Source organism: Helicoverpa armigera, chromosome 22, assembly GCF_030705265.1.
Source record: "Helicoverpa armigera isolate CAAS_96S chromosome 22, ASM3070526v1, whole genome shotgun sequence".
In the NCBI taxonomy this organism is placed as follows: Eukaryota; Metazoa; Arthropoda; class Insecta; order Lepidoptera; family Noctuidae; genus Helicoverpa; species Helicoverpa armigera.
The window spans coordinates 4,884,286-4,911,792 of record NC_087141.1 but is presented as its reverse complement, the minus strand read 5'-3'; the positions used below and the strand labels follow the sequence as shown (position 1 = coordinate 4,911,792).

Below are 27,507 nucleotides of genomic sequence, written 5' to 3'. Positions count from 1 at the left end.
CTCACTGATATGCCAGATAAATCTGAGCTTGATTCAGACTCCAAAGTACATTTCCCTGAAGTATATCCAGAACCCCTCCTTTCGGAGTTAGAAAATATACAGCCTGTCCCGGTTTCTTTACCACTAAATAAATAATACCATGAACATCATAAGATGGCAGTTTGATACATGAAGTTAGAAAATATCAGTATTATTTATGTGAACAAAACAACCACATCAGTTTATGTTACAAGACATACTGTGTGATTATATACCTACACCATAATTTTGCAGGACATTTATTAGTTATTATAATTCCCATAAAACCGCAATTAACTCATAAAGAAACAGGCATAGCTTCCTTATGCATTGACTCTAGAACGGTAGCGTTTCTTTCAAATTGCATTTACTATGCAATTACGCGATGGCTTTCCAGTGCTTCAGATTTTATTGCCTTCCATAATATACAAGCGCACAATTAGAAACGTCTATCTACTTAAGTTTAGTACTTCTCGTAATAAAATAATCTATTAGATACGCCATCTTTTCAAAGAAATAATGCTCTTCTTGAAAAAAACAAGTGTTATTATTGAGAATGTTTCTACTATTCCATTATTCTTCACTTCTTCCATTAAAACACTTCATACAGAGATAGGTAATCAATTAATGCATCTTTCCGTGCAGAATGAAATAATGATTAAAAGTACATATGTACATGAAACACGCGGTAGCCAGTTATCAATGAAGCCTACTTTTGTAATTCTTCTTTCAAAAAAAATAACAGCAGATAATCTAATCGGAAATGAAGTCATTGTTTGATTTGCAATACATCATATATCAATGTAAACCTATCCAAAACAATAAGATAACTTCAATCAATATATACCGCAACAGTTTTCTCCAATATTATCCCTTTCGGTTCAAAATATGTCGTAGACCATGAACCTCTGAACTCAGATCCCATAAGTTAAAAGCGAAGTTTCCCATGCTCGCTTGCAGATAATGGTTATGAATGACAACAGGGACGCTTGGCATTCGCAGTGGGACCGCGCGTGACGCCCCCCTCCCTCCAGTCAGACGTGACCAGACCATTAATATCTCACGCAGCAGATAGGAAAATTTCGCAAGGATTCTTGTGACTATTCTGCGATGAAGAGATAGTTTCGTCATATTATTGGTATAAGAAGGCATAGTGATTAGCTTGCAGAAATATCTTGGAGACTTTAATGACCAAAAAGATTCCAGAAAAACTGTAGAATTTGGGAGATGAATTTGCACAGACATCATTATCTCTCTTTTATCATGTTATACTAGGGCCAGGTATACATATAATACATATGACGTCTTGGGGACTGACAAAATGAAGCAAGGAAATGGCATGCAACTATTCAACAACTATAAAAGTCTCAGCACGTGCCATGAGGACCGCATGGCCAATGGCCACTGTGGCCAGTCACTGAATAATAGAACTCTTTCTCCGATACCTACATGCCGGCTGTCACGTCCACCAACTAACCAAGGTTACTAATCTTACAGCAGATGACTAATCAAAATACTTTTTCGCAATTTCAAATCGAAAATAATATGAGGAAGACCTTTCCCTCCCTTTGAAAACAAGACAGCAAGATAAATATAGATTGTGATTTTGAATATGAATAAGTGACAATTCAGCCCATTTCGGGGCACTAGGGAGAGCGCAAACATGTCCTTTGAAAGGACCCTTTAACGAATTAGGTATGTTAATGAATCGCACCTTTTGTGGGTTGTCTCTGAATATATTACGTAAAACTTGGTACGTACTGTGAGAGACCCCATTATTTTACATCACCTTTCAAAACATACCGCTCTGAAGCAGCAAAGAATCCTGCAATGTAGCAGAATGAGAATAACGAACTCTTTCATTCAACTTTTCAAAAGATGCGAATTGAATAAGTTTTTATTCAACTTTTTTAACTGTGGGTCTCGTCAGAAAGACTTCCACAAAAACCATACTTCGCCGAGTGTTTTTGCGAATATTTCACAAAATGGTGAAATGTTTATCATGAATAAAAAATGCGTGAGCAGGTAAGTAGGTAAGTGATTTTTGTGAAGTGAAATACATGACGAAGGCACGACTAAATGTATTAAATAGGTTTGAAGGTAGAACAGTAGACGGTTCAATCAATTCAATAGACGCTAATAAGTTGAACGCGCTACCAATTTAGTACCCTAGATGTTAATAGCGAGTAAATGATGGAGTCAAACAACTCGTTTACTTGTCTCACACGTTTCAAGAACTGATTGTGTCAAGAACCTCATTAGAACTGCGGTTTATGGACTGTGAAGATGTTTTGAACGGCATCAAAAGTATTTAACGGATACTTTATACAGTAATCGTTATAAAAATAAAGTTTCTAGAACCTGAATAATAAAATTAAGCTTGCACTTTAAACTCAAGATCAAAGATAAGTAAGGAAAATTACACGAGTAATGTTTGGGCGTCTTCGCTCGCAATTTGCTCATCAATCAGGCTGTCGAGCGAGGATTAAGGGAATGTCCTAGGATCGTTAGTTTGATGTCAGAGCGAGTTCAATGTCCAGCAAGATCTGCGGACTGATTACTGAACTCAGTTGTATTTCAGGATAGATCGATCGAGGCTGGAGGGGTGGTTCTAAAATTAAACCGTGTGACCTAGGGCTGAACGCTTTATTCTTAAGCTGTCGTTAGTATCCATTACCTAAGTTAGAATCTAGCTTTAAAATCACTTCTACGACTGGCGATAGTTAAACGCCTTCAGGGCGCCCAGCGTGTGGCCCTGGGCATTCAACCCTGTTACTAAAACGGCCCTATCACTCTTAAGCAGGGTCTGACTTGTTTGTGTGTACGATGTTTATGACATCTTTCCAGAATTAGCTTTTAAGTTAGTTAGGTATGCTTACTTCAAAGTCCCTTTGGTTTTACTTTATGGACAACATTCTGTTTTGCGAACGAATGATGCTGATCGTACCGCCGTTGGGTTGTGATTTTGTAAACTGTATATTCTAACCACAAAGTAAATTACCTATATGATAATGCCGCAGATCCATATCCTGGCTGGTGCAGGCGCAGCTGTGCGGGAGGGTAAGGCTGCGGAGCGTAGGGCGCCGCGGGCGGAGGCCGGGGCTGCGGCGGCGCCACCACACCCCCCGCCGCCGGCTTGCCGCCGTACGCCAGCGCGCCGCCGCCGTGCCCGTGATCCGTTTGCCCGGGCCTGGAACAAGGAAAACCCAAATTAAGTATCTGGTTCAAAAGTAAAGGAAAAAGGATAAAATCTTGAAGGAAAACCACTGTTCACACTGAAGAACACAAGTGGTGGTAGGGCAATACTACCTAAGCATAGGTTGATCGGGAACATTACTGAATTAATAGTGACGACACGATATAAGAAATCAGTCCTGCTAAAATGCAGGACATACAGTGTTCCTGTAATGGGAACCACACAACTTTTTGTGTAACAGTAAATAAAGTAGATATAAATGAAGAAGCACGTTGCCAACCACAAACCTAAACTAATAATAGAATTCATAAAACCGATTCGCACTTCGAAAACACAAATAAACCGTCAGTCATCAAATGCTGTAATTCTGTTCAGAGTTTTTTGTCCACACATTGAGAGAGTATAATGGAAACCATCGTTCGTTGTCTAGCCGCCAAGACTTTCCCTTTCAACACCATAACACACCATACACTCTTGAACCTGCATAATGAGAACAAAAATACAGACACAGTACAAGAAATGACTAATATGTGTAATAGAGGATAATAGCTTAAAATTGGAATAAGTAAATACCCATGTAGAACACCGTTATGTACGTAATAATAATAAATAAATAATGTGACCGATATCCGGCCGCGAATAGCTGTGACGCACGGGTCAGTCACCCTACGCTCACGGGATGACGGTGAGCACCGGATGCTCGTAAAAAACGCTTGATTAATACATAATATTTCTATGTTTCAATCGGATTTAGATTACGTTATCTTGTATAACTAGTAGGTCCCGTAGTCCGGTCGCAATTACTAAATGTTTAGACAGAAAACTTCTTTCGTATAAACTGAAGTAATTGATAGTGACTGCAAACGTAAAATCCGCCGTGTTGATGTATGCTAAGAAGACAGATTCATTTAGAGGAGTGAAGCAGAAATTCGCTGATGATACCTTATTCGAAAAAAGAAGTTCTATAATGCCCAAAGAACGCGCATTAACGATTCTCATGCCTCCAAAAGACGAAGTAGTACATGACGAACAACTAGTATCGCCTACAACGAGGTTTGTTTGAAGTTCATGGTAATTCTACAGCCTCTATGCTCCATTGCTGTAATAGACATTATGGCGAAAGCAGCTATATATTTTTAATTCTCAAAAACTCATCAATAATTGGTGATCAGCATACATCAATACTTAAGTCATGATGTCATGATACGTGTATCGCATATGTCGGACAACGATTCTTTCTTCGCGAAAGAAAGAAATGTTTATTCAATGACTGGCTGCAACTGTTCACGGTTTATTGATGTTATTAACAGGAATTCACATTTATCGACCAAACACTGCAAAAATTCTCTTGCAGAGAAATTATGACCTTCTCAGGCTGTGAAGGTGATTCTAGGCGGCAATTCTAGGCAAGAACAGTCTCCTAGCTATGCCTAGGTGTTAATTTTACAAAGAAACTAACACATAGTCATCTAGTGTTTATAAAGTGTTCACAATAGTGCAACGTACATTGTGTTGCCTCATGCACAAAGGTGCACTGTTTCGGACACAATGGCGTATGTGTCACTGCCACTCAAAAGTTACGTGCTTAGATAAGCCAGTTGCGAATGTTTGATGTTGGTAAATATGCTGCTATTACCATATCTACCGTTAATAAATACTAGTAGTAGCTACTGTTACGTAAAGTGTTTGTAAGTGCTTCGTCAGGCACGAGTGTCCAACGGAAGAGCTAAATGATAATAGTAGTAAAATCCCTACTCTTCGTATGGAGTATAATGCTTTTGCTTTTTACTGCTGAACCTATATCTTCAAAATTATGTTCTTTGCTAAATCATCCTTGTCCGCAAAATTGGTCACAAATCGTTCAGTCGTTCTGTCAGTTGTTAGTAATAACGATTCTGTTGCGTGCTTGGCAAACCAAATTCTAAGCTAGGGATGTAGGACAGCGGTTAAATAGCCCATAATGTCGTTATTTATGGTCTACTTTGTGGGTTACTAACGGGCCATAGAAAAATAGACGGAAATTCAGATAGCTTTTATTTGCAAACTTGTGTATTTGTAGCCATTATGTACATGTGCGTGGGAGTTACTGGTCCTAATACATTATGATGTTATCAAAATCTTGTATAAGTAAACCTGCAAGTCATAAATATGGCCCCAAAAAGAAAAAAAACGAACAAAGCATTCATCATATTTTGGGATCCTATACAATCTTGGCAAGGGCTCTTGTATGGGTTTGCAAAAATGTTGCAGGTAATAAACCTGGTACAATTTGAGGTGGCTTCTGTGTATCTACATTACGACAGCCATATTCAGTCATAATCATAATAAAGAACCAACTAACTTAATTAAATTAATCCGCGTATGTTTTTCTTCCTATCTATTTACTTGAGAAGAAGAAGAGCGATTTGCTGTTTATCCTACCTAAGCTAAAATAAATGATTGTTGACGAAGAAAAGTAAACGCTACGAATTCCAGCATAGCGAGATCAACAATTCTTGATAAAACAATTGTACAGTTGAATCGCAAAGCCCTTGGTGTTTACACGAATATTGCAGGCGTGAATAAATAATATCTCAGTCACAGAGTAACAGAATGCAGAGCAATAACAGGGCAGATGTGACGGTGAGTCACAGTCTCACGCTATTGTGCGCGCGAACAACGGACTGACTCACACACCTTACTCGGCAGTCGGCACGGATGCGAAACCAATTGCCATTTGATGCACATTTTAATTGCGAAAAATAGCTCTATCTGTTACCGTTGGTACCTAGTTCTACGGATTAGGGCTCTACTTAAATTCATGAAAGAAGATTTTTTTCAAATGTAGTTTTTATTATTGATCTCACAACTACGACAATGTTTGGCGTACCATATGAAGATCCAATATCTAAATCCTTGATGGTGCGTTCTGCTCGTACGTAGACACCAAAAACCCTTTAATTTTCAACATGTCAAACCTCTCAATTGAAACGTGTCGATAAATATCTTCAGGGAAAAAATGTATAAGGCTCATTGTTGTCCCACAGCTCGAAAAATGAACCTTTTCACGAAACATTGACCTCGTCTTTGAAAAGACATAAAAGGTTCCACTTCAGAAAAAATACTAAGAATTTTCTCGTTTCATTCTTCTCTTTGATATTTAAAAATATGATCCAATAAAAAGAAGTAGGTAGGTGGGGTAAGTAGATACATATTTTCGTACTTACATGTAATTTTTTTCATAATACGTGCGTCGTAAAAAAACTGTGCCCATTCAGGTATTGATGGATGCGGTGTCTACTCTAACTTTCATCTAAATAACTGACAGGTTTTCAAAAGCGCTAACTGCACTTTAGCATTATTATTTCTAAAGGAATATAAGATAATTGCCACTTTTTTCAATGTGATAATGTTTTAACATGACTTTTCAGTAATGTCTTAATAACAACCAGCTCAGAATGGCATTCAATGAGTTCATGTATTTATGGCCTTATAAATTCTAGCAAGTTATTTTTCTACAGCCAAAAAACTGCTTTCTAAAAAACAAGAATGCGTAGTTTTGAGCAACAAACACGCCAATAAACGTTATTTATCGTTGTCTATTCTTAGAGAAGGTGAAATCTATGGCCAATTATTAGGGTACTGTCCCTTTTACGCGCGAATTCAGAGGTCATAAAAAATAGACAGTTATTTATGTTCGTGAGTCGTAAAGGATGGGGTCAGATCAGTAGGAGACTGATAAACTATGACCCAGTTGTGGCTTGTTTGTTGTGCACTTAATTCAGACTAATTAGTTGTTCATACAGTAACAGACTAGTGTACAAAGTTCTACGAAAACAGTCCAGAAAGCATTCGGTGATCTAGAATTTCGTATATAAATTAGGATCATAGAAAAACCGGTGCAAATACAGGTTTTGTTAAGTACCTGTGTGAAATAATTTCCTGATAGAAGATTTTGCGCCCGAAACGTTATGCTTAAATTCGATGGTCATGTTAACCCGAGCGAAGGCCACAAAGGGTTATCACAGGGGTTATCTGCTTATGAGATTGTGCTCATATTTCATGGCTTTTTTGAAATAAATTGCAAAAAAGGTCAAAGTATGCACGGTTTGATATTAGGAGAGCTAGTAATTGGATGATTTTTCGGGCTTTCCAGTATCTACTAAGTACAAGATGTCATGGGCCTACATTTGGCTAGTAACTGCCAAAATTGTGAAAGACATACCATTGTTGAGTGGCGTGACGTTTTGTAGTAAATCGGTCGTTCCACCGTCGAAACAAATGTGGAGGAACTTGCCAATTATTACGAAATACCCGCAACTTCGACTGGAAATTATTCGATGACTAGAAAATTGTGTGTGTCCACTTATTTCGCTGTTCTTACGAAAATTTGATTACGTAGTGTGAAATTATTGCTTGGGTGTACATGTGTGGGACCTCGTGTTGGATTGACGTAAAATACAGTCTGTAATTCGAAACTTTCAACTTTGTATTTTGATATTTCTGATTCGATGAATCCACATTACTAAACTGAAGCCGTATAACCTAACGTTAGGTAACAATTACCTTTAAAACGTAAGCCTGATAATTGTAATAAAGTCACAAAGTCAAGGCCGACTAATTGCACACGCTGTTATCCTATACTTAACAACCATTTTGGGTTCAAGTACAGAAACTTAATTACGTTGGTAAGCCAGCTATATCCACGGCAATGTTATAAGTTATAAGTACCGACATCCTGGTGCGCACACATGCACGGCATTTGACATATCACGCGAACACACCGAATTAACTTCTTAAGAACTACTGACACACATTTCAGAAGCTAAAAAAACAGAAAAAACAAACTTGAAATGTGAGTTTTAAATTATTTCAACAGAAGTTCTGACTCTTTCTGTCGTTAAATTGTAAAAACTCGGCTTAAAATAAACAGTGATAAAGGAAATCCAGTCCAAACACAAATATTTCGATAAGGAAAATTCGGTCGCCAATTGCCTGGATAAAGAGTTAATTAAGTATATAGAAACTTGATTACCTCATGCCGCAAACATGGAACCACGTGGTATTATGTTATTTAAATTGATGATAACATTAGTTACCTATGTGCAAGGTTTTTGGTGAAAAACATCCGGGAAGCCAGTAAATTAGGCCCATAAATAGACTCATTCTCGCTTGTGATCTTACTCGCATTGTGGTGGTCTTTTTGTATCAGGAAAAGGACTTATTCTTCCATACGAATGTTCTAGATTCTCAGTTCCAGAATAATATCCTATATGAATAATCATCCTCAGGCAAAAGCAAACTTTGACAGTAAAATTATCAATATTTCATCACAAAGAAAGATAGGTAGTCTTAGTGATGTAAAATGAAAAAAAAACAATTTGTTTTTTTTCACTTTATTGAAAAAAAACATGAAAAAAAACTTTGCATCGTTGTTTTTTTTCTAAATTTGTTTTTTTTTCTAGCCTACTTTTTAGATCAATTTTCAAAATTTCCCTTTCGTTGAGTTAATATCAATGAGTGTTGCCAATATTTTCATGAAATTTGGTTCCGTTTTATCAGAAAAGTACCGTAGATTCAAGGATAAACCTAAGACTCTATTATGTAACCTTAAGTATTAATCTTTAACGGTAAATGCCCTAACAATTTTAGAGTTATTATACTCTGGAAAAAAACAAGGCCCAGAAAAAAAAACAGTTTTTTATCTGGTTTTTTTTCCACACTAGAAAAAAAACGGTTTTTTTGCAACACTAGGTAGTCTTCCTGAAACACAACTTTCTCGTAGCAGTTAGGCTTTCTATAGCCTTTTGTTCATGAAACGGAATACAGAGGAAGTCTCTTCAATGTTCCTTCATACAAAACTATATATTTGCACAAAACGTGTGACGTGTCTGCGTGTGTAGTTATATTCAACTTGATAGTTCGTGTGTAGAAAGGCAACAGTCTGGCGTTCAAAGATAACTACTCATGACTGTAAGGACCCTGGTGTCAAGTGTCAAACATCACGCCTTGCTCCGTACCCTATTTACATAATGACTACATCATTATTGAAGTGTACAAGAGTGCCTGTGTAGGCACCACAGTCTGTTTATTTCCTTATATTCGTAGATACAAGTAGGCTTCATACGTGGAATTAGTCAGAAAATAACTGAAGTTGACTCACTGTTATTACCTGTTCGTCCCGCTCGATGACTGATGCAATTTCATGTTCAAACAAGCAATTTTATTTACTTAACAATTCAATGTTGCTATGCTTAAATGCAAATACATGGTGGCATGTTGCAGTTTCACAATAATTACTGTATACAGGGTGAATAGTTGTGAAATGCACAAATTATATTCCCCTTTGTACACCATACAGTTTAGACACCTGCCCAGTGAAACTTTTCCTTTAGTTGCTACTGTATTCAATGTGGAAACACGAAACTATAAGCAGGTTTCGTTAAAAAACGAACATCCATTCTTGCACGTAAAAGAAATAACATCAAAAAGGGACAAAAAACGTCCCTCCGTACCGAGATGTCTATGTATATGTCAAGACAGCGAAATCACCTCTCGAGTCGAGTGACCTTCGTTCGCTAACAAACAGCCGGCTGGCAACGCAGCGTAACGTAAAACCGCCGTCCGTACACATACATATACATTTCTGTGTATAGAGATCGGATCAAACAACGCTATACTCACTGTATTTATACACATGTATAAGCGCGATGACCTGCGCGCCACCCGCCCGCGCGGCCGCCATTACGTGTGACGCATGCACTCGCTCCCGACGAAAGGTCACAATCGCTCGCACGCAATAAAAAATATCCAATCGTAACACTCAGACATAAGATTCAAATTCTAACACGCAGCGTTTGTAGGTTAAGTTGCAATTGAAGTGCAAACCGGCGGGAAAGCGTTCAGGTTTTTTTTTTCATTTGTGTAGCAGCGCAACACAAGTGCAGTGTACCGAGTAAACGAAAACAGATACTGTCCGGTTGGCGTTTAGAAGTGATGATGCGAAATGCAGCTGGCCGTCTGTCGTCCGTAATTACCGTGTATTATATTGTCACGCCAAGTTATGTTTGAGCTGCACTGTGGTTACTGAGAATAGACGGATTAAAATGCTATTCTAACAAACCGACAACTGCTTTGCAGGTTACTTCTAGTCTAGCATGCATGCAATTTTATTATGGGTTGGTATGTTACCATAACAGAGCTACGATTAAGCCGCAAAGGAGGCAGACTTTAAAATTCTTAAACGTCGATTAATGTACCGATGATTAGCCAGTCGCATTGTGTACTTAATATAATGAATACCTACATATTTTGTGGTTCTTGTTTTAATGTCCCCGTTTATTTTTATTTTTCGATCTGAATGGCAAACTAAGCAGATTACCTTGATTCATTTTATACAAGTTATTTACCACATTATTTAATAGGTAAAGTTCTCATTACTTTTGAAAGAATTTGCGAAAATGCATTCATTTTCTGCTATGGAAATTTTTTTTTAAAAATACCTCGGTCGATATTTTTGTACACAAGCAATGTAATTAATTAAATGTGTTTCACACTACTTTTTCCCACAAAGAAAAAGCGATTACTAACCCGCATTGATTAATTGTCATGTAATTTAGAACAAGCACCTTCCGACACGATATTTAAATAACATGCCCATTAGATACACTATTACGAAACACAATTAGCATATAATGGAATATATTAAATCCTTGGCACAAAATACATAGGTCTTTCTTGTTTACAATTAATGAAACAGATTCTCAGAAATTATTTTGTCCTTGAAGACGTGAGATCATTTTAACACGTTATCCGGAAAGGTGGGCGTTAATATAATAATAAAATCTGTTGCTATACAAGAAGAAAATTCCTATTTAACTGCAGAAGTAATTTAACGTCAGAAATAAACACATTACGGGAGAATCTCACCATCTTAATGAGCACTTACTATTTCATTGAACCTAGTCTGGTTCAACATATGGAGAGCTAACACGACGAGATCATCAACATAGATAACTTCATATATGGAACAAAATAAAAGCTACCCATAAATTCTCTCTGATAACCTGTACACCGAGTATTATGTATGAAACGAAACAAAGCAGATTTTTTAAATATAAAATAGACCATATTTTGCAGTCGAAATAGGTACACTAGCCACAAATAATCCAGAATGAAGCCACGTGCAAGAATTTATAATGATTCATCAGCTACCAAAGATCTGCCATCCACGAATTTTTCAGTGGACAGTCATTCTAGTGACGCAAAAACAAATCTAACTGTAAACCTTCTCGCAGATAGACATTTAAACGGTGAACACAACGTAATGAAGTTGAAAAAATATGTCAGAATGAATAAATGAATTTGCAATGGTGTCGGACGACGGTGTCCCACGCAATAAAATATAACCTACATAACGTTGGCATGAGTTCCATGGAACAAAGTAGCAATATATTTTTTTAAATACAGTAGCCAAATCAAGCTAAGCACCATCTAGTAATGTTTATAAATCAGAAGAATTTTTAACAAGGCCTTTGATTTTACTATAAGGGTTTCGTTTAAAAATATCTTCCAAGGGAATCCTCAGTAAGGTTGTACTGAAAGGAATAACCTCAATGTCGACCCAACAACCCTCGAAAATAACATTCACTCAATTGTTTCCAATTTTCCCTTGATATTGTAAACGAGTTTAAATATGCTCATGTCCTGACCTTGTTGGTGGCAAAAACTTTGCCTTATTATTAAACCAGTTTCCTTAACTTTTATTATAAACTTCGATATACATAATTGGTATTTCTTGCCGAAAATGGGAAACGGTACGGTCATTGTGGACAGTTAGCCGTGGTTTTACATTTTGGTTTGTTTGTTACCTAAAAACAGGAAATCGTTTAGGGTTGACAAAAAATGTGATTTGAACATTCGAGATGAGGAATGTTCAATGATGTCACGGCTAAATCTTAAACATATCGTCGTACGTGCATTAATCTTGTTATGTTGATTAATTAGACAATAGCCACGGACTCATTGACGGTCAAATTCAAGTTTCTGTAAACATAGGCGTTAAACATTTTTACGACCTCACAATTAATTCAAGTGCCAACAATAAAAACACTGCATAAGATTGCGTAGTTTCTATTTCCAGATTTTGGGAATTCCATGCGTATCATGCCAATGATGAATGTTTTAAAGAGATATTTAAAACAAATAGAACTGTGGATATTGTCAGCCCTAGCTGTACGATTTAAAAGTCAATAGCTCAGCTTTCTGCCGTTTTCATGTAGTTAACGGTCTCATGCAAATGCATGCGAAAATGCTTACAGTCGTATTGAGGTCGTGTAAACGTGGCTCGCGTGGCGTGTTTCAGTTCTCTCAATAACATCCGTGACTCCCACAGTGACTGCCAAGTTTTATATAACAAATGTGCTGATACCCAGAGATAGAGAAGTTATAAGGAAACTAAAGAAGAAATGAGGTTTTGAAACGAGGAATAGCAAGAAACTGCTGTGGCAACAGTAATTGCCTGGCGTGTAGCGTTGGTTTTCCAATAAAGCTAGAAAGCTGTACAGCTAATGGCAGCTGAACCAATAAAACTGGACAGTCTACAAGCACAGCCAATCTGCAATCGATAACTTTGCTAACTAATCAACTTTCGCAGGAAACAACACGTAACACAGCAACGCAATGAAAACATAATTTCGTGGTTCTGGCGTGGAAAAACACAGTATTTCTCTCCTTCCTATCAGATTGACATTAATGTGCGGCTCGTATAAAAACAGAATCTACGTCGAAACACTAGTCGGTGTTTATTTCATAACAGTGTACCAGCATTCACGTCATAACGATTATTCTTTTCATAACAATAACTTCGTTTATAAATATTTTGATTCCCGGACGCGACGATGCAGCCCAGTCAATCAAACCACGTAGATAGACGTACACGTGCAGTACGGCCATTTTGATTCTAGTGCTAGACACACAGTAGTGGTCGCATAGCAACGCATACCTCATGTTTACAGGAAGCGAGCCGGCCGGTCAATAATCGAGCTTCTGAGAAACACCGCGCAACGCGCATCCTGCTAGTTTTACTTTCATTGATGACGTTTTAATCAACTGTGTATGTACTATATTTATAGCTTTTACAAATAGTATGGATGTGTGCCACTTTAATACAGAGCTGTCTACTGTTAAAGCCAGTGCTACCTCTAAATAGACCACTCAAAATGCCACAGATTCTGTCGAACAGTTCGCAGCACTGGTTATTTTCAAGAACCTCCCGTTCCTTCACATACCTCAAGAAATGTGTACCTACCTAACCATGCCTTTTCTTTGAATCAAAATACGCTGTTGATCAAAATTTTGATGACCCTTACGAATTAAAATTCTCAAAACGTAGCAAACGTGAGTTACCGATAAAAACGATCTTCTGGGTTTCGTTTTACAGTTTTGTCGGTTAGAAATGCGAGCTGTAGAATCAGACCCACGGCCTATTCAAGTACAAGAGCACCGATTAAACTCAATAATGGATTTTCTCAAGAAATTCTATAGGGACTAACACGGACGTAATAATCACAGACACTTCGACTACGTTGCAAAGAAAATATGAGAAAACTACGCCTAGATTGCAACACAATGGCAAATGCAGATATTAAAACAGCTTCATTCTTTATCTCCGCAAAAACTAAACAAATATTTGTCATCACGTATTGTAAACCAAATAAGCTAAATGCCGGTTCTGTGTATCAAAATATTATGGGCTTAACAGCATGCTATAATGTAGTCTACTTCCAAGATTTGTTGATGATTCAAACAGTCGAATAAGGATTAGGTGAGGTCTGTGAGAGGCCCATGTAACAGTCAACTTGATTCTGAGATGATGTTGATGACTCACCCGAAATAGCAATTATTTCCTTGTACGTGTGTAAGTTTTTGTAATTAACTTTATGGAATCTTTCTGGTTTTAAAGGAACCTTTACGTCTAACGTCTTAAACTTAGAAGATAAGTGTATCTAAAACATTACCCTTGGCAACAGAGGAAAAAGTATTACGATCTCCATCTGTACCATTATACCGCCGAAAGAACTCATATTTATCGAATAGAAAGTTGTTATGTCTGTCTGCAGACTGTTTAGTTAGAACAATTTGCTTTGAAGTAATTTCTTCGCAAGGTCTTCTGGACTCGTAATTCGTTCGTCCACATAAAGTAAATAACCACTAGAGAGCGCACTCGCCAATTTCTTCTAAGAACACGACTCACCGCTGCGGGCAGGGGGGGGCGACATAATCCGCGGCTACTATTGGTCAGTTCACGGTCGCTACTAAAGGATCGTACTGATCGTAGCCTTATAGTACGCGCAAAATCACTAACTTTTGGCGAGCGTCGGGGCACTGTATGCGCAGTCAAGTGGTTTTATAGTCTTTGGTTCGTCCAGGATACAGTTGTGTGTTAGTTACCCAGTGTGAAATAATTATGAGGTCAGAGCCGATTAGAGCTCGTCGCAAGACGATCGATGTGTCATCGACACTGCGGCACCGGGGAGCGTGTGTGGACTTTGTATGACATTATTATATTAATAGTCTTCTATAACTGTGTTTTAATACTTGAATTTATTGAGGACATATTCAAACTTGGTTTCCTTAAAGGATAAGGCAGCTGGGCACCCTGACACACCTAATTTCATCAGAGGTGTTTACTGGATGTCTGCTTTATAGGAACAAATGCTTCTTTTGCTTCAAGGTATGCATTCAGAGATGAGATTCCCCGTGAAAGTAACCAACAACACTTAGTCAGGACTTAAGAACTAGTAAAGACGAAGAACTAAAGAAACTCGGAAAAATATTGCCGTCATAGATTTATGTAGGTCTGGGTTTGTCTCATACACAAGAGCAGTGTTAGATAATGTATACCATCTATAGAATTAGCGAAGTGTACCACTAAGTCTTTAAGTGCTAGTGTTTAGAGTAGAAGCTTATCAACAAACTGCAGACATTACATAAACTATATGTTATTGCTATGTTTGGTAGACAGGGGTTATCATGTAGCCTCACAACTTAGAGCTTGTAAACCAATCTACATGATACGAGTATTTATACAAGAATAATTTATCTTTAGTGGTTATTTTGTCTTGACTTACAAAATATGTATCGCGAACTTGCATATTTCGCGGTTATTTTGCGACTTCATAAGAGGAAAGGATTTTTGAACTGCACAGAAATGTCTACTTATCTTTCTATATTTCATATTTTTATTTCGACTATAAAATGCAGGCTGGAAAAAAAGTTGTGCAGTCAATTCGATTGTCGCATGTCCCAGAATTTCTCCGGGGACCGTTGGCTCACTGGGCTGCAAAAGTCGATCGCCATTTTATAGCACTAGTGCAAGCAATACTAGTCTAGATATGTATAGGCAACGCAGATATTTCCAAAGTAATTTTATTTACCTTTCGTAGATTCCAATTTAAAAAGCTGCGTAGTAATTAAGCAAACTCACACAAATTCTAAATCTAGGAGTATTTATAAACCTGTGCATTAATAACCGGCTAGTTCAGTTAGTCCAGTTTTCAAATCCAATCGGGAAACTATTAGGCACGAATATTAAACGCAGTTTAGAATTTATTTAGTCTTTCAACACAAATAATGATCCGTGCGAATTTCCATAAACTAGCAAATAAACAACTGCTTTATAATATGATCTATAACTACGTTAACCTGTTCGTATTTTTCCTGTTTCCATGAAGGAACAATTACGTTTTCCTAGCAGACAGATCGACATTTAAAGTAGCCGTCATGTTTGTTCTTTATTTAAAGCTAAATCTGGGCGTGCGCAGACGTGCATGCGCATAACATATTACTGGGTTTATCGCGATCTACCAAGGGCATAATGTCAAAGTGACTGTTAGTTTGACTAAGCCCGAAATAACCTCTAAACTATATAAACAGGTAGAATTAGATAGGGTCACCTTCCTTTGTCGTATTGATACAACGTTAATTACAACCGAAATGTTATGCGTTTTGAAGTAAAAACGTTTTATAATCAGTAGTTGTTTTGTTACTTTTGATTACAACATATTTTGTGTTACATCAATAGGTTCTCGTATGTTTGAGTAAGACATGATTTGACCAATTGATATTGAGTACAATGCCGGTGTAGTTAACGACTTGCTGATGTCTGGGATAGACTATAGTGTCTCTAAATAAGGGATCATGTCCATTGTTTATACTTAACAGGTCACGTGAAGCTCAGAAGGTCTTAAGGTCTTTAGTTAAGAATAGCTTTATCATCTCTATAAATCTGCGTAGAGTTGCTATCATCAACTTCAATCCTATGCATGATCTCTCTTCAGAGATCTTAAAGTTTGATTTACTGTTGAACTAAACCTTGTTACCATCCACGTAGCAAAGCCATCCTGATCCTCTTCCAAGTCATAGGTCTTATAGGTACATAGTAGAGGCATATTACATAATAGAAGACTACTGAACCATACAGTTGGAGTCATTTGATTGTCTAAATATTAAATTTGATTTGGCTTAATTTGATTGCTTGAATCTGTCAGCCTTTCCACTTAAAGACATCTTACTCTTTCTGACTGAAATAATAGTTAAGTCATTGTTGTAGTTTCGCATACACGTTCCTATTGACCAAAATAATAAACCAGCCAAAGATCTTTAGTTATTCCTAATTCCTACTATGTCTGATCATCGATCCATAACTTCAAGTATATCTATGTCTCAATATTAGATTCGTAGATTTTAAGACAGCAATTAAATGGACCACAAACCCGTAGGTAGCTACGTATTTGTAGCTTAGCAAATGTGCCACCGACACATGGCCACAGCTTAAATATAATGCAACGTTACTCTAATAAGTAGGTTATATATGAGTGGAGCTCTGTGCAATGTCCATACTGTGTTCCTTACTCTATGATGCATGGGAAGTGTAAGTGGTAAGTAGGTTTTGGATCCTAACTTGGAAAATTCTCAAAACAAATCGATCTCAGTGGCGTGCACTTGGAGAGGCCTATGTCCAGCAGTGGACTGCGATAGGCTGATGATGATGATGGAAGATTCTAGTACACATACTGTAGAGGTTTTACATCAATATGTTTTTAAAGTAACACTGGTGATAGATGATCGAACAGACATTAAAATATTGGACTTAGAAAAGGAAAGTAGTTAGCCTTTAATAATTTGATTGCATTTCTGCTTTCGACTAAGGAAATAGACAAAAGTTGTATTTTCCTCAAGATTTTACTTTATAAGATTCCAGTGCTGTAGCGAATTCCTTGCAGTACAGTAAGATGTAGAAGGTTGCTGCATTGATTTGGGTAGGTCAGGTCCAAATTACTAATGAATCGGTCACAATTTGAAGGGCTCATATACCATCTCGAGATGAAGATGATGAACTGGCAAGCTCGCTTTTGATTTACAGTCTTTGCTTGTGAACCTTTATTGAGGCCAAATCTAGCTATCCTGTGTGTTTTGATCTTTGGTAACTACACCACTGGCTTGATCTCAAACCTAAGACAACGATACATAATAGTGGGGTTATCAAATTTGACTCACGTATACCTTATTCCAATACCTAGGTACATCAAATTATTGCCTAGTCATCATCATTATTGTCAGTGATAATTGGACTGTAATTAGGTAGAAGAAGTATTACAACCATGTTCAAGTTAGATCCTATTAGTATGCCATTTGGGAGACAACTTCCTAATCATAAAGAACCAACAGGTACATTGAGGTAGGCACCTATATGTATAGATACCAGAATATTTAGAAAGTAAATAGTGCTGTGTGCTAATTGATCTTGTGGCTTATCCAATTAGATCAAGCTGGCCTGGTCTGTTGCCAATAAGTTCGACCAAACTTTTGATCTGTTTCCTAGAATACAAGAAGTAAGGTAGGCACCTGGGTATATGACACAAGAACTACGAAGGAAGTTCTACCTTTGATGCATCTACCTATCTCTCATTGCAAGTTGACTAGTATCGACAGCTTCGTTGGAAACAAAACTGGAATCTGTTCCAAATTATTCCCAATGAGGACACAGGCACTAACATATCATCATTAGATGTCATGGGAAGTGACTAATCAGATATCTTCCATTTAGGCAGATTGTTGATGCAAAGATAACATTCCACCAGGTATGGTTGCACCCGACCTGTGACCCTACAAGGGCTGCTGTTCGCCGCACAGTTCATGTTACACCCATGTAAGATGCACCGATAGTGTCAACGACCCCTACCATCTACGTTGCAAGAATGCAACATGAGGATACAACTTCTATGTAGCACATAAGAGATTGTGAAACAAACGTCAATAACCTTTGATACCTACGTAGTCACCACCAAATAAACGATATCACAAACTTTATTTATTCAAAACATCGAATTAAGCGATAAACAGTCACTAGCCGTGATAATGCTCACGCAGTTTAGTGAATGAGGTAATTGTAATGTCACATGACTCAGCCGTGTTTTATGTACACAATAAAAATATAACGAATTATGTACGGTACCTCGTTACGATGTCAATCAACACTTCGCCAGTCTGCGTGGACCACACCATAATAAACTATAACACAACACAACACATCCACCTGCGCAGAACCATCTCACAAACGGATAAGGACCTCAATACACGTTCCCGAATGATAACGCGGCCAAACAAAAAAAAACCGGGGGTCCTAAGAAGGTCGAATCTGGTATTTTTTTTTCTGGTAAAAGCTGGCAACGTCGCACGCTCGCCGGACGGACGCGCGTTCGGCTCGCGCGCCGCTCATTGGTTGAATGCGACGGCGGCCATCACTGCGAGTCGCGAGCTCGCCCAATGACGCCGCGTCCCGCACGCCCCGCCCACATCCTGTCGGCCTGTTGAATGGATTTCGCGGCAGTCGCGCTGCGGATGTCGAACGTGCTGAAAGTGTTCGATACAATAGAAACAAAGGATGATTGAAGCTCTCGAGTATGTGATCGGAGTGTCCAGTGACCTCTCGAAGCTAGCATTTGCGTAAATCGATGAAATTACTGCGAATAAATGTTGTGATTATATTTTAGAAAAAACATGACAAAAAATACACCAGTTTTTAAGTCGAATAAAAAAATCCTTAAATTATGTGAATATGAAAGGTAACATAGTTAGTGAGCTTAATGTGTTGGTAACGTGTTAGCACTTCTTAATTTCTAATTACATCGTCAATGTTCTGAATGTGCAGGTCTGTTAGCACTCTCTCCTGTGTTGAAAAATTACCATTCTGTAGCATAATCAGTGACAGCTGCATTTTTAACTTGTAGGTACCTGAAACAATTAGAATAATTTCATTAGAATTGGCATATTATGACATAGTGAAAAAATTAGTGATTCCATATTCGACAACGCTATCATTATTTTGTGACTAACACGTGTGGCATACTAATTTTCACCTAATGTAATTTCATTGCTTGTTCCATAACTGATAATATTTGGATACATTAATTAAGTAAACAATTTCAAATGACAACCAGGAAAAACATCAGTTTCGTTAAATCAATAAACATAACCTTACTTTCTGGTACACACGACAACTTATGGTATTGTGCCGATGAAATAGGAACGTGGTCTAGTTTTCTGTGTTTAATAAATAATAAAGATTATTACAAAGAAAGTATTTTCTCGGATTTCGCAACATTTTTTTTGCCTAGCAACATTCACACTACGAGTCAGATCTTTTTTTTTTATCTGACAGATAAGGGTACACTGATAACGCATCTGCATACACAAGTATTAGGACTACTTACGTACGAGAACTATCAATAAATGTTTTTATGAAGGTTCGTCTATTTTTGGTCCTTTTACAGCAGCTGGCATGAAGATGAAGGACTAAATAGTGAAAGTAAGTATTAGCAACTTTTACTTAGAAATCAGGAAACGATATACCTACTACGTACAATGTGCTAGGTTACCTACTTTAATTAAAACAACAAATAATAAGAAATCAAGATAGGTAAAACCATATCAACAAAAATATAAAAAAGCATGATCTAAAAACCTCTTGAAGTAAACACAAGTTAAAAAAAAGGAAAAAAATATATAGACAGAAGTGGAATGTCGGTCATCTAAATCGAATGCAACGGACACTTGGCTATCTTGGCAACAAAAAAAAGACCTTTCTCTAGATACACATAAAGCGATTTTATGAGCGAGTATAAGTTCCGCAATGATTTTGTTGTAATAAATAAGACATAGAAACAAAACAAAATTTTACAAAATCAGTGGAAATCCTAGACCTGTTTACCAAATACACAAATAGATGAGATCCGTGGACTCATTTAGGCTCGTGACTTTTGGGTTTTCCATTAGTTGCTGAAACAACTCGCACCTCAAATTTCATAATCATAGCTAGACACAGACACTAGCCTGATGTTGTAAACACGTTCATAAATAAGTAAAAACCGAGACGAGTCGTACTAGCGACCATATCAATCTAGCATGTTCCACAATTTGACGACGAAATCCTGTGTTACAGGTTAGTTTAGATAAACATGCACGATGCGACATTTAAGTCGTGATGTTTGGCTGAGAAATCTTTGAAATTACTACGGATCCAATCATTTTAAACATAGGTACGTAGGAGGCTAGGAATTTCGATTCCAAACCAGTTACATAGTTACGAGCAGAGTATTTACGTCAAGCAATAATCTCTAACAATCCCTCAGTCTCTTGGCCACAAAAACAAACTAGCCAACTATGAGCTGGCTTATAAGCGCAGTTCCTCTTAGCAAAACAGACTTTGGCAATGTGCCAGAAAATGTTAAGATTGGGGCGATAAAACATGCATCGCATGACCATTTTAATCTACGTTCACCAAGCCTCCGAGATTCTTTGAGACATACCCTTGAAGAACAACTCTGCGGCGAATACGAATAAATGCTAAAATGGGCTCGCTATATCTATTTGGGTTACAATTATGTATGTGTGTGTAGGTGGCTACAATGTAGGTGTATAGTATCTGTGGAATGCAAGATAACGTGAGCGTCTGGCGAGCGCGGGCGCATGAGGGCGTTGCGCACTAACCCACACGAGCGCAAAACGAAAGTGCGCATTACACACACTCGTGCACAAGTCCGTATACGATGCAAAACAAACTTTTCCTGTTTAAGGCATCGCTCTCGGTAAATGACGTTTCCTAGCTATCTTCAATTATGCTGGACATTTGCATTATTCAATATGTGGGATATTGACTGCTGCAAATATTCCAGTTGTATGGATTGACGGCGCAGTTTATTTATCCAAATAATTGATTTAGATTTGAGTTTCTATAGCTTCTTTATGTGATTCAGATTTATGTAAGTGTTCGGAATACTCAGAAGCTAGAGCTATTTCCCTCAATGTTTCAAATAAACCTCACTTCTCCGCCATTTATGCGCTTTCGACTTTATAAATGACCGGTGAAATTAGTCTTGCACATAATAAGTTGGAACTAGCTTGTATGCTATCCACCTAAGTGCCTAAAGGAGCCCAAGCATTTCATTCTGATACGACGTCTTTCAGAGACTCAATATCTGAGTTGGAGGTTTCTTAGCACGCAATATTGACGCTAGGAGTACCTGCCACGCCTAATGAAGTCATAGAAAAAATTACGTGGGTACTTCATCTCAAGCCGTTTTCGCAAATAACGGCCGAAATGAAATCAGCAGGGCAACCAAGGTCGACCCTATTCCTGGAGGGTTCGGAATTAATTGCGCTGGGAGGGCGCGTCCTCTGAGGGCGGCCGTTGCTTAGCAACCAGTTGCCAGCCTTTAGGGTTTATAAATGCCGACCCGGCGTGGGCGAGACTTTTTATTCATTCGCTGTTTTATGAAAAAGCGGTATGTATTTCGAAAGTATGCTGATGTTTTAGGTGCGTAGATATAAAGAAAGAATGTATGTTTAATGAAACCATAATTTTGAGACTGTTATTTTTATACAATTTTAAGGTAATTTTCAGACCCTCATCCTAAGCATCTCGTTTTATAAACCCTTCAAAAGACTGACTCGTTTGATTGAACTTCTTGCTCTATTTCTTCCTAATCCTTCTTAAGTTTTGTTCTATTTAGTTGCGACACAATCAATTATTTAGTCTTCTTTCCCTGTAGTTATTATAAGACAGTGGAATTAAGAGTTTGTTCCATAGCACTTGAGGAAACATGGATCGTGTACGTGTACGAACAAAAAATACAGAGTGAGCGCTTCTTTTGCGACAACTGCACTGAATTTGGTCCGCAAACGTAACGAAAAATAATAAGACCCTCAGGATAGATACCAAAAGTATATAAGGAGACTTTAAGTTGTTGCAGAACAAAATGGCAGCTAATATGTAGGTAGCTATACCATTTACACACTTGGTTGGATAGGTATTCTGTGATATTCGTACTTACATACCCAGGTATGTAGAGCTAAGAATATTACATTCTAAGTCTAGTGACCAGGCCACGTCACCCAATTTATAAATGCAAACCGAGTGTAATTCTTATTTGCAATCCAAGATCGTAGTGACACGTGTCAATTTGATATTGAGCTATGTATCAATAAGGTAAAGCCCAGTGGGGTGGAAGAACAGCTGATTCTGTGGCACGGAGGCGCCTCAAGGTCCCGGGAAGGCGCACCCCCCGGGAGAAATCTAATTTAGAGCGCCCCTGTAGCTACCCGCGCCCCGCGCCCCGGGCCCCGAGCCCTCCCGTCTCGCCCTAAACCGTCCGCGTTCGCCGACAAACTTATTTTCACAGAAATCAATGTTTATGATGAGTTATATTTGCTGATGGAAAGTTACTCGGAATTATTGCACGACAAACTTTACAGAATTGCTACTTATAAAAATTGCATGGTGCAAAATCATCTGGAAATTGTCGGTGGACTGTGGTTTACTTTGTAACGTTGAGAAGAAATAATCCTCCGTTTGTCTTGTAGAAGTTAGTTATTGACTTGTTTTGTTGGTAGGTACCTAATTCATATTAGAATTTAAACGACGACAGTCTAATTTATGATCTCTACAATCACATTCAAAGGTGCTTTCTAAACATAGTAGTAAAACTCGCATAAATCTATTGACATCCGTTTTATGTAACGGAGCTACGGATTCAGCGCAGTCTCCACTTTGTTTTTTCCACTAAAAATACTTATGCTTGAAGCGTGCCAAAAGTAATTGGGGTACGCATCGTATAAAATGATTTAGAGTGCACAGTAGAAGCCAGCAGGCACCAGTCAGCCAAGCGGGACGACCACTACAATACCTCTTGATAACAGATAACTCAGCGATTGTTGCTTTGATAAAAATACGCACGATACAACGTTGCCGCTCTTCAACAACCCGCGCGACGTTGCCGGGTCTACACACCCGGCGCGGCGGCCATTTGCAATTCAGATGAGAGCTAGTCAGTTGTTAACTTGTTACGCCACACACTCTCAAAATAAAAACAATGTTTTAGTAATAAATTATGGCGCATCTAATGTGTGTTGCTAATATAATCAGTCTCGCGTCATTGCACTTGTGTTTGACTTATCAAATAATTAATTAAGGCGTAATCTTTTCGCACGACACGTTTACTGCTCGTATTATTTACTTACTTGATACAGTGTGCCTACATGAGGACATGTTCTTTTTTTAGCTACATTTTCCCAAAAAAATCCCAGATACTTAGTTTCCCAGTCATTAAAACTCGAAACTTCATACAATTACGTAAAAAAAGAGTTCCCTTCCCAATCGCTACCCAATTCTCAAACGAAATGTTAACCCTCAATCACCCTCAATGCTGGTTACGAATTAATGAAGTCCTGCCAAGGTCCTATTCCTAGATCAGTAATAAAAGTAGGTACGTAGATATTAGAAGGAAGGTTACATGTGACCACTCAGCAGCAGTTCGAAGGATGGATTACCTGGTTTATTGCAATCGACTCGCCTTTTATTACTCGAAACTTGTCACAGTCCAAATGTAGGTGTTGTATAAGGAAAAACAGGAGTGTTAAGTTTGTAAGCGACTTTTTACATTCAATAGCTACTTGTTATTCATCTAGTTCTGTCTTTATTATTCGTATTGAAATGTCAGTCAATGTGCGAAATTCTGAAGTAGGTGCTCAACGAACTCGACCATTGAGGGCGTGGCTGTGTACAAGGCCGGGTTCTTGATCTGCAAAATTACTACGCAGTTGCAGAAATTCTGTAAGAATAACTTCAAGTACGTAATTGTGTAGACACACAACTTATAGGAAAGTAATATTTGACAGATTTCTCATCATCTGGGATCGATAATATTTCCTTAGTTTTCCTCCCAAAATCACATTTTATAGGTACCTCTCCACGTTCAGTATTTTCTAGACAAGTTGCATGTCTTCTTAGTTGCCGCGTGTCATTCTAGTCGAGACCGTCAGATCAGGTTTCTGCCAACGGACGTATAGACTTTCACGAAGCCATGCAAAATTCGCACATAAGTCTGACATGCAATATTTTTTTCATATAGATAGACGAAGAATGAATATGCCACTAATATCTTGGGAAGTTATACTTGTGATTTCATTGCTTAACAGATTTAGATTCGTTTTTGTCGTAATAATTTCCTGACTACTTGTGTAATTATTTCATCTTCGTGCTGTTCATTCCAAGCATTGGTTTGGTGTTTAATTATTATCTTATAGTTATCTATAACAGATAAGCTATTTAGGTTTTACTGAATCTATCTTCCGCTCACTTCTGTATTGCCTAGTCTATTTCAGACAGCATAAACCACAAACAAAATGAAAGCAGCCACAGAAAAAGCCATTAAAAATAAGAAGAGCAAAAAAAGTATGTTGCAAACGCTTTATGTTCCGAACGAATACTTTCATTTCTTTCCTTTGGCAAAGAATTCTAGTTAAAAAAGGCAGTCTTGGTAAAAATGAATGGAACGGAAATATTGTAACAGACCATGGCATAGTAAGCCGCATGGTGGATGTGTGCCAGGAATAAGTGCTTCAGTTATTTGTTATAAACATCGAGTCTCTGCCAACACTGAGTTGAACTGATCTTTATATATTCTGGCATAGCCGCAGTAACTGAAATAAACAATATTATTATTATTACTGACAGACAAGCACGTGTTGTTCTGAAGCACGAATTCCTTATTTGTGTCCTTCTTTACATTGGGCAACAATACGATTTGAGATCGAGCAATTTTATGGAACAGGGCTTCTAATTCAACGATTCTTGAGAGCTTTGACTTCAGGCATTAGCTATAAACTCTGCGTGTTACGTAATTAGACTTAGCATGACTGAGTTTCAAGTCTGCAGCGCCGTCAGTTTGGCTAATAGCCTGGAATCAACGCAAAAATACCGCAATATGTGAATAAATTTCACTGGGAGAGCCAGCGCGGCAAGGGATATTTAGATTTGCGTCATAAATCGCTACCAATGGGTACTTCAGCGTTATTAAGATTTTGTGCTCGCTCTCGCATAGTTGCATCGTGTATCAGCGCATGTAATGAAATATGTATGTCATGATGTCGTAAAACGCTGAAGGTATGATGGCTTCTAGGAATCTCAATAACAATAAGATTCCACACGTCGAAAAGAAAGAACCCATTTAGGGGAGATAAAATCCTTTGAACCAAGAGTTTTTTACGAAGACCTAGTGGGAACCCATACCGGGCAAAATGATTTTGCAACGATATCAAACGTGCCGTGGGTTGGGCAAATGGATTTTGGACCGGGTATGAACCCTTCCGCTGACACAAATAGGAATAATCCAGCTAAAACGGGTTATGAGCGGCTAGCGTCCTATGTAAGGACGAAAGGATTTAGAGCGGAGATAAAACGGGACGAAGGGGTACGGAAATCGTGCAATCAACGAAATTCCGGGCCATTAACGCTGCGATCGGTCCCGATTCTCGAATCACCAGCAGCTACCAGGCTACACAAGAGAAATGTTTCTTCTCGAGAAATAAAATGTTTTCAATAGATACGTAATTTCTGAATTTCTGTTGGTTTATCAGACTGGAATATACCTACTTTAGCAGATACCTATTCAGATCTTGAAATGCACAAAAATGATTACTCTAGAATTGAGTGGGGAAATTCTTCCTGTGTACCATAGTACTTATAAGGAAAGGGGAAGTAGGCCATCTTTTTCCCAATCCGTGATATAATTGCCTACTGTCTTAGGGTTGTCACTTTTCGTTAAATATTAGGCGCGGCTGTTCGCGCTTCGCTGACAACCGCATGAACAGTGCGGCTGCGAAATATCAAAACCCAGTATCTGCACAAAACCAAATTTTATAGGAGAGCCGAAAAACGATTTCATATCTTTGACAGCTTGCCGTTTCAATAATATTAGTCGTACCGTCCTGGGAGTGATTGCAAAATTTGAGGGAGATAACAGGGTTTTAAAAAAAAGTGTTTTAATGCGTCTATCACCAAGTATGTACGTAGAGGAGCAGTAACTAATAAAAAAATTGTTTTCTTAGTTCTAACTTTTTGAGTGTGACAATTTCAAAACCTAGTAAGATCACTTGCTTTGTTTTCATTTAGGTCTGAATTTACTGAGTAGAAACTAAATGCACTTATAGAAACCTAGTAAGAAACAATAGAATAAAACAACGAAATAGTGATAAGCAGTTTTAATGAAAAAGATTAAAAAAAAAACTCTTTTTCTCAGTAAAAAAAAATAATCACTCAAAATATTTGAAAACAATATTCAAATAAAATAAATTATTCGCTTATTAAAACTTGTCCACCAGAAACTAAATCAACTGAATTATTATTGATCGGTAAACTTTGCCAAAACTCCCTTCTGTTCATTGGCATAAGCTGTAATAATGATTTTACTATGCCTTTCTTTTTACTTTCTTTAATGCCTCTTGGAATATATTTTAAGGTTGGCATGGTCAAGGGATTGTGTTTTTTCATAACGTTCGGTATGGCCGCGGGCCGTACACTACATGAACGTGCCCCAAAGGGTGATAGCCATTAGGCTAATCCGGGGGTACCGCACGATCTCCCGCGAAGCAGCTGGCCTACTAGCCGGACTGCCACCGTGGGATCTGGAGGCGAGAGTCTTCTTGCGCCTGTACGACTGGCGCGAGGAGGCTCAGCGCCGGAGGGGAAACCCCGTTGCCGCGGCAAGTTGTCGAGCAGCGGGCGGAGCTCCGGCGCGATCTCATGGTGGCCTGGAGGAAACGACTGTCGCAACCCAGTACAGGGCACGCCACCATAGTGGCGGTAAGTCCCCTCTTTGAGGAGTGGCTCGGCAGGAGTCACGGCGCCCTCACGTACCGCATGACGCAGGTCCTCACCGGACACGGTTGTTTCGGGAGGTACTTGCATCGAATCT

The 27,507-nt window shown here is 38.3% G+C and overlaps 1 protein-coding gene across 6 annotated transcripts in view; it reads right to left on the bottom strand.

The window, feature by feature from the left end:
- LOC110377041 (basic helix-loop-helix domain-containing protein USF3) overlaps positions 1–19,431 on the bottom strand; it is a 59,994-nt gene extending 40,563 nt beyond the window's left edge. For 4 of the 6 annotated variants that reach the window (XM_064040559.1, XM_064040565.1, XM_064040561.1 and 1 more), the window contains exons 1-2: positions 18,711–19,431; positions 3,020–3,208 (exon numbers count right to left, since the gene is read on the bottom strand). In XM_064040559.1, the coding sequence (XP_063896629.1) occupies positions 3,020–3,208; positions 18,711–18,760 (239 nt within the window). In that variant the 5' untranslated portion in view covers positions 18,761–19,431. The remainder of the gene's footprint in view (positions 1–3,019; positions 3,209–18,710) is intronic. The other 2 variants (XM_064040564.1, XM_064040562.1) reach the window with 2 other exon arrangements.
- Between the last annotated feature and the right edge of the window lie 8,076 nt (positions 19,432–27,507).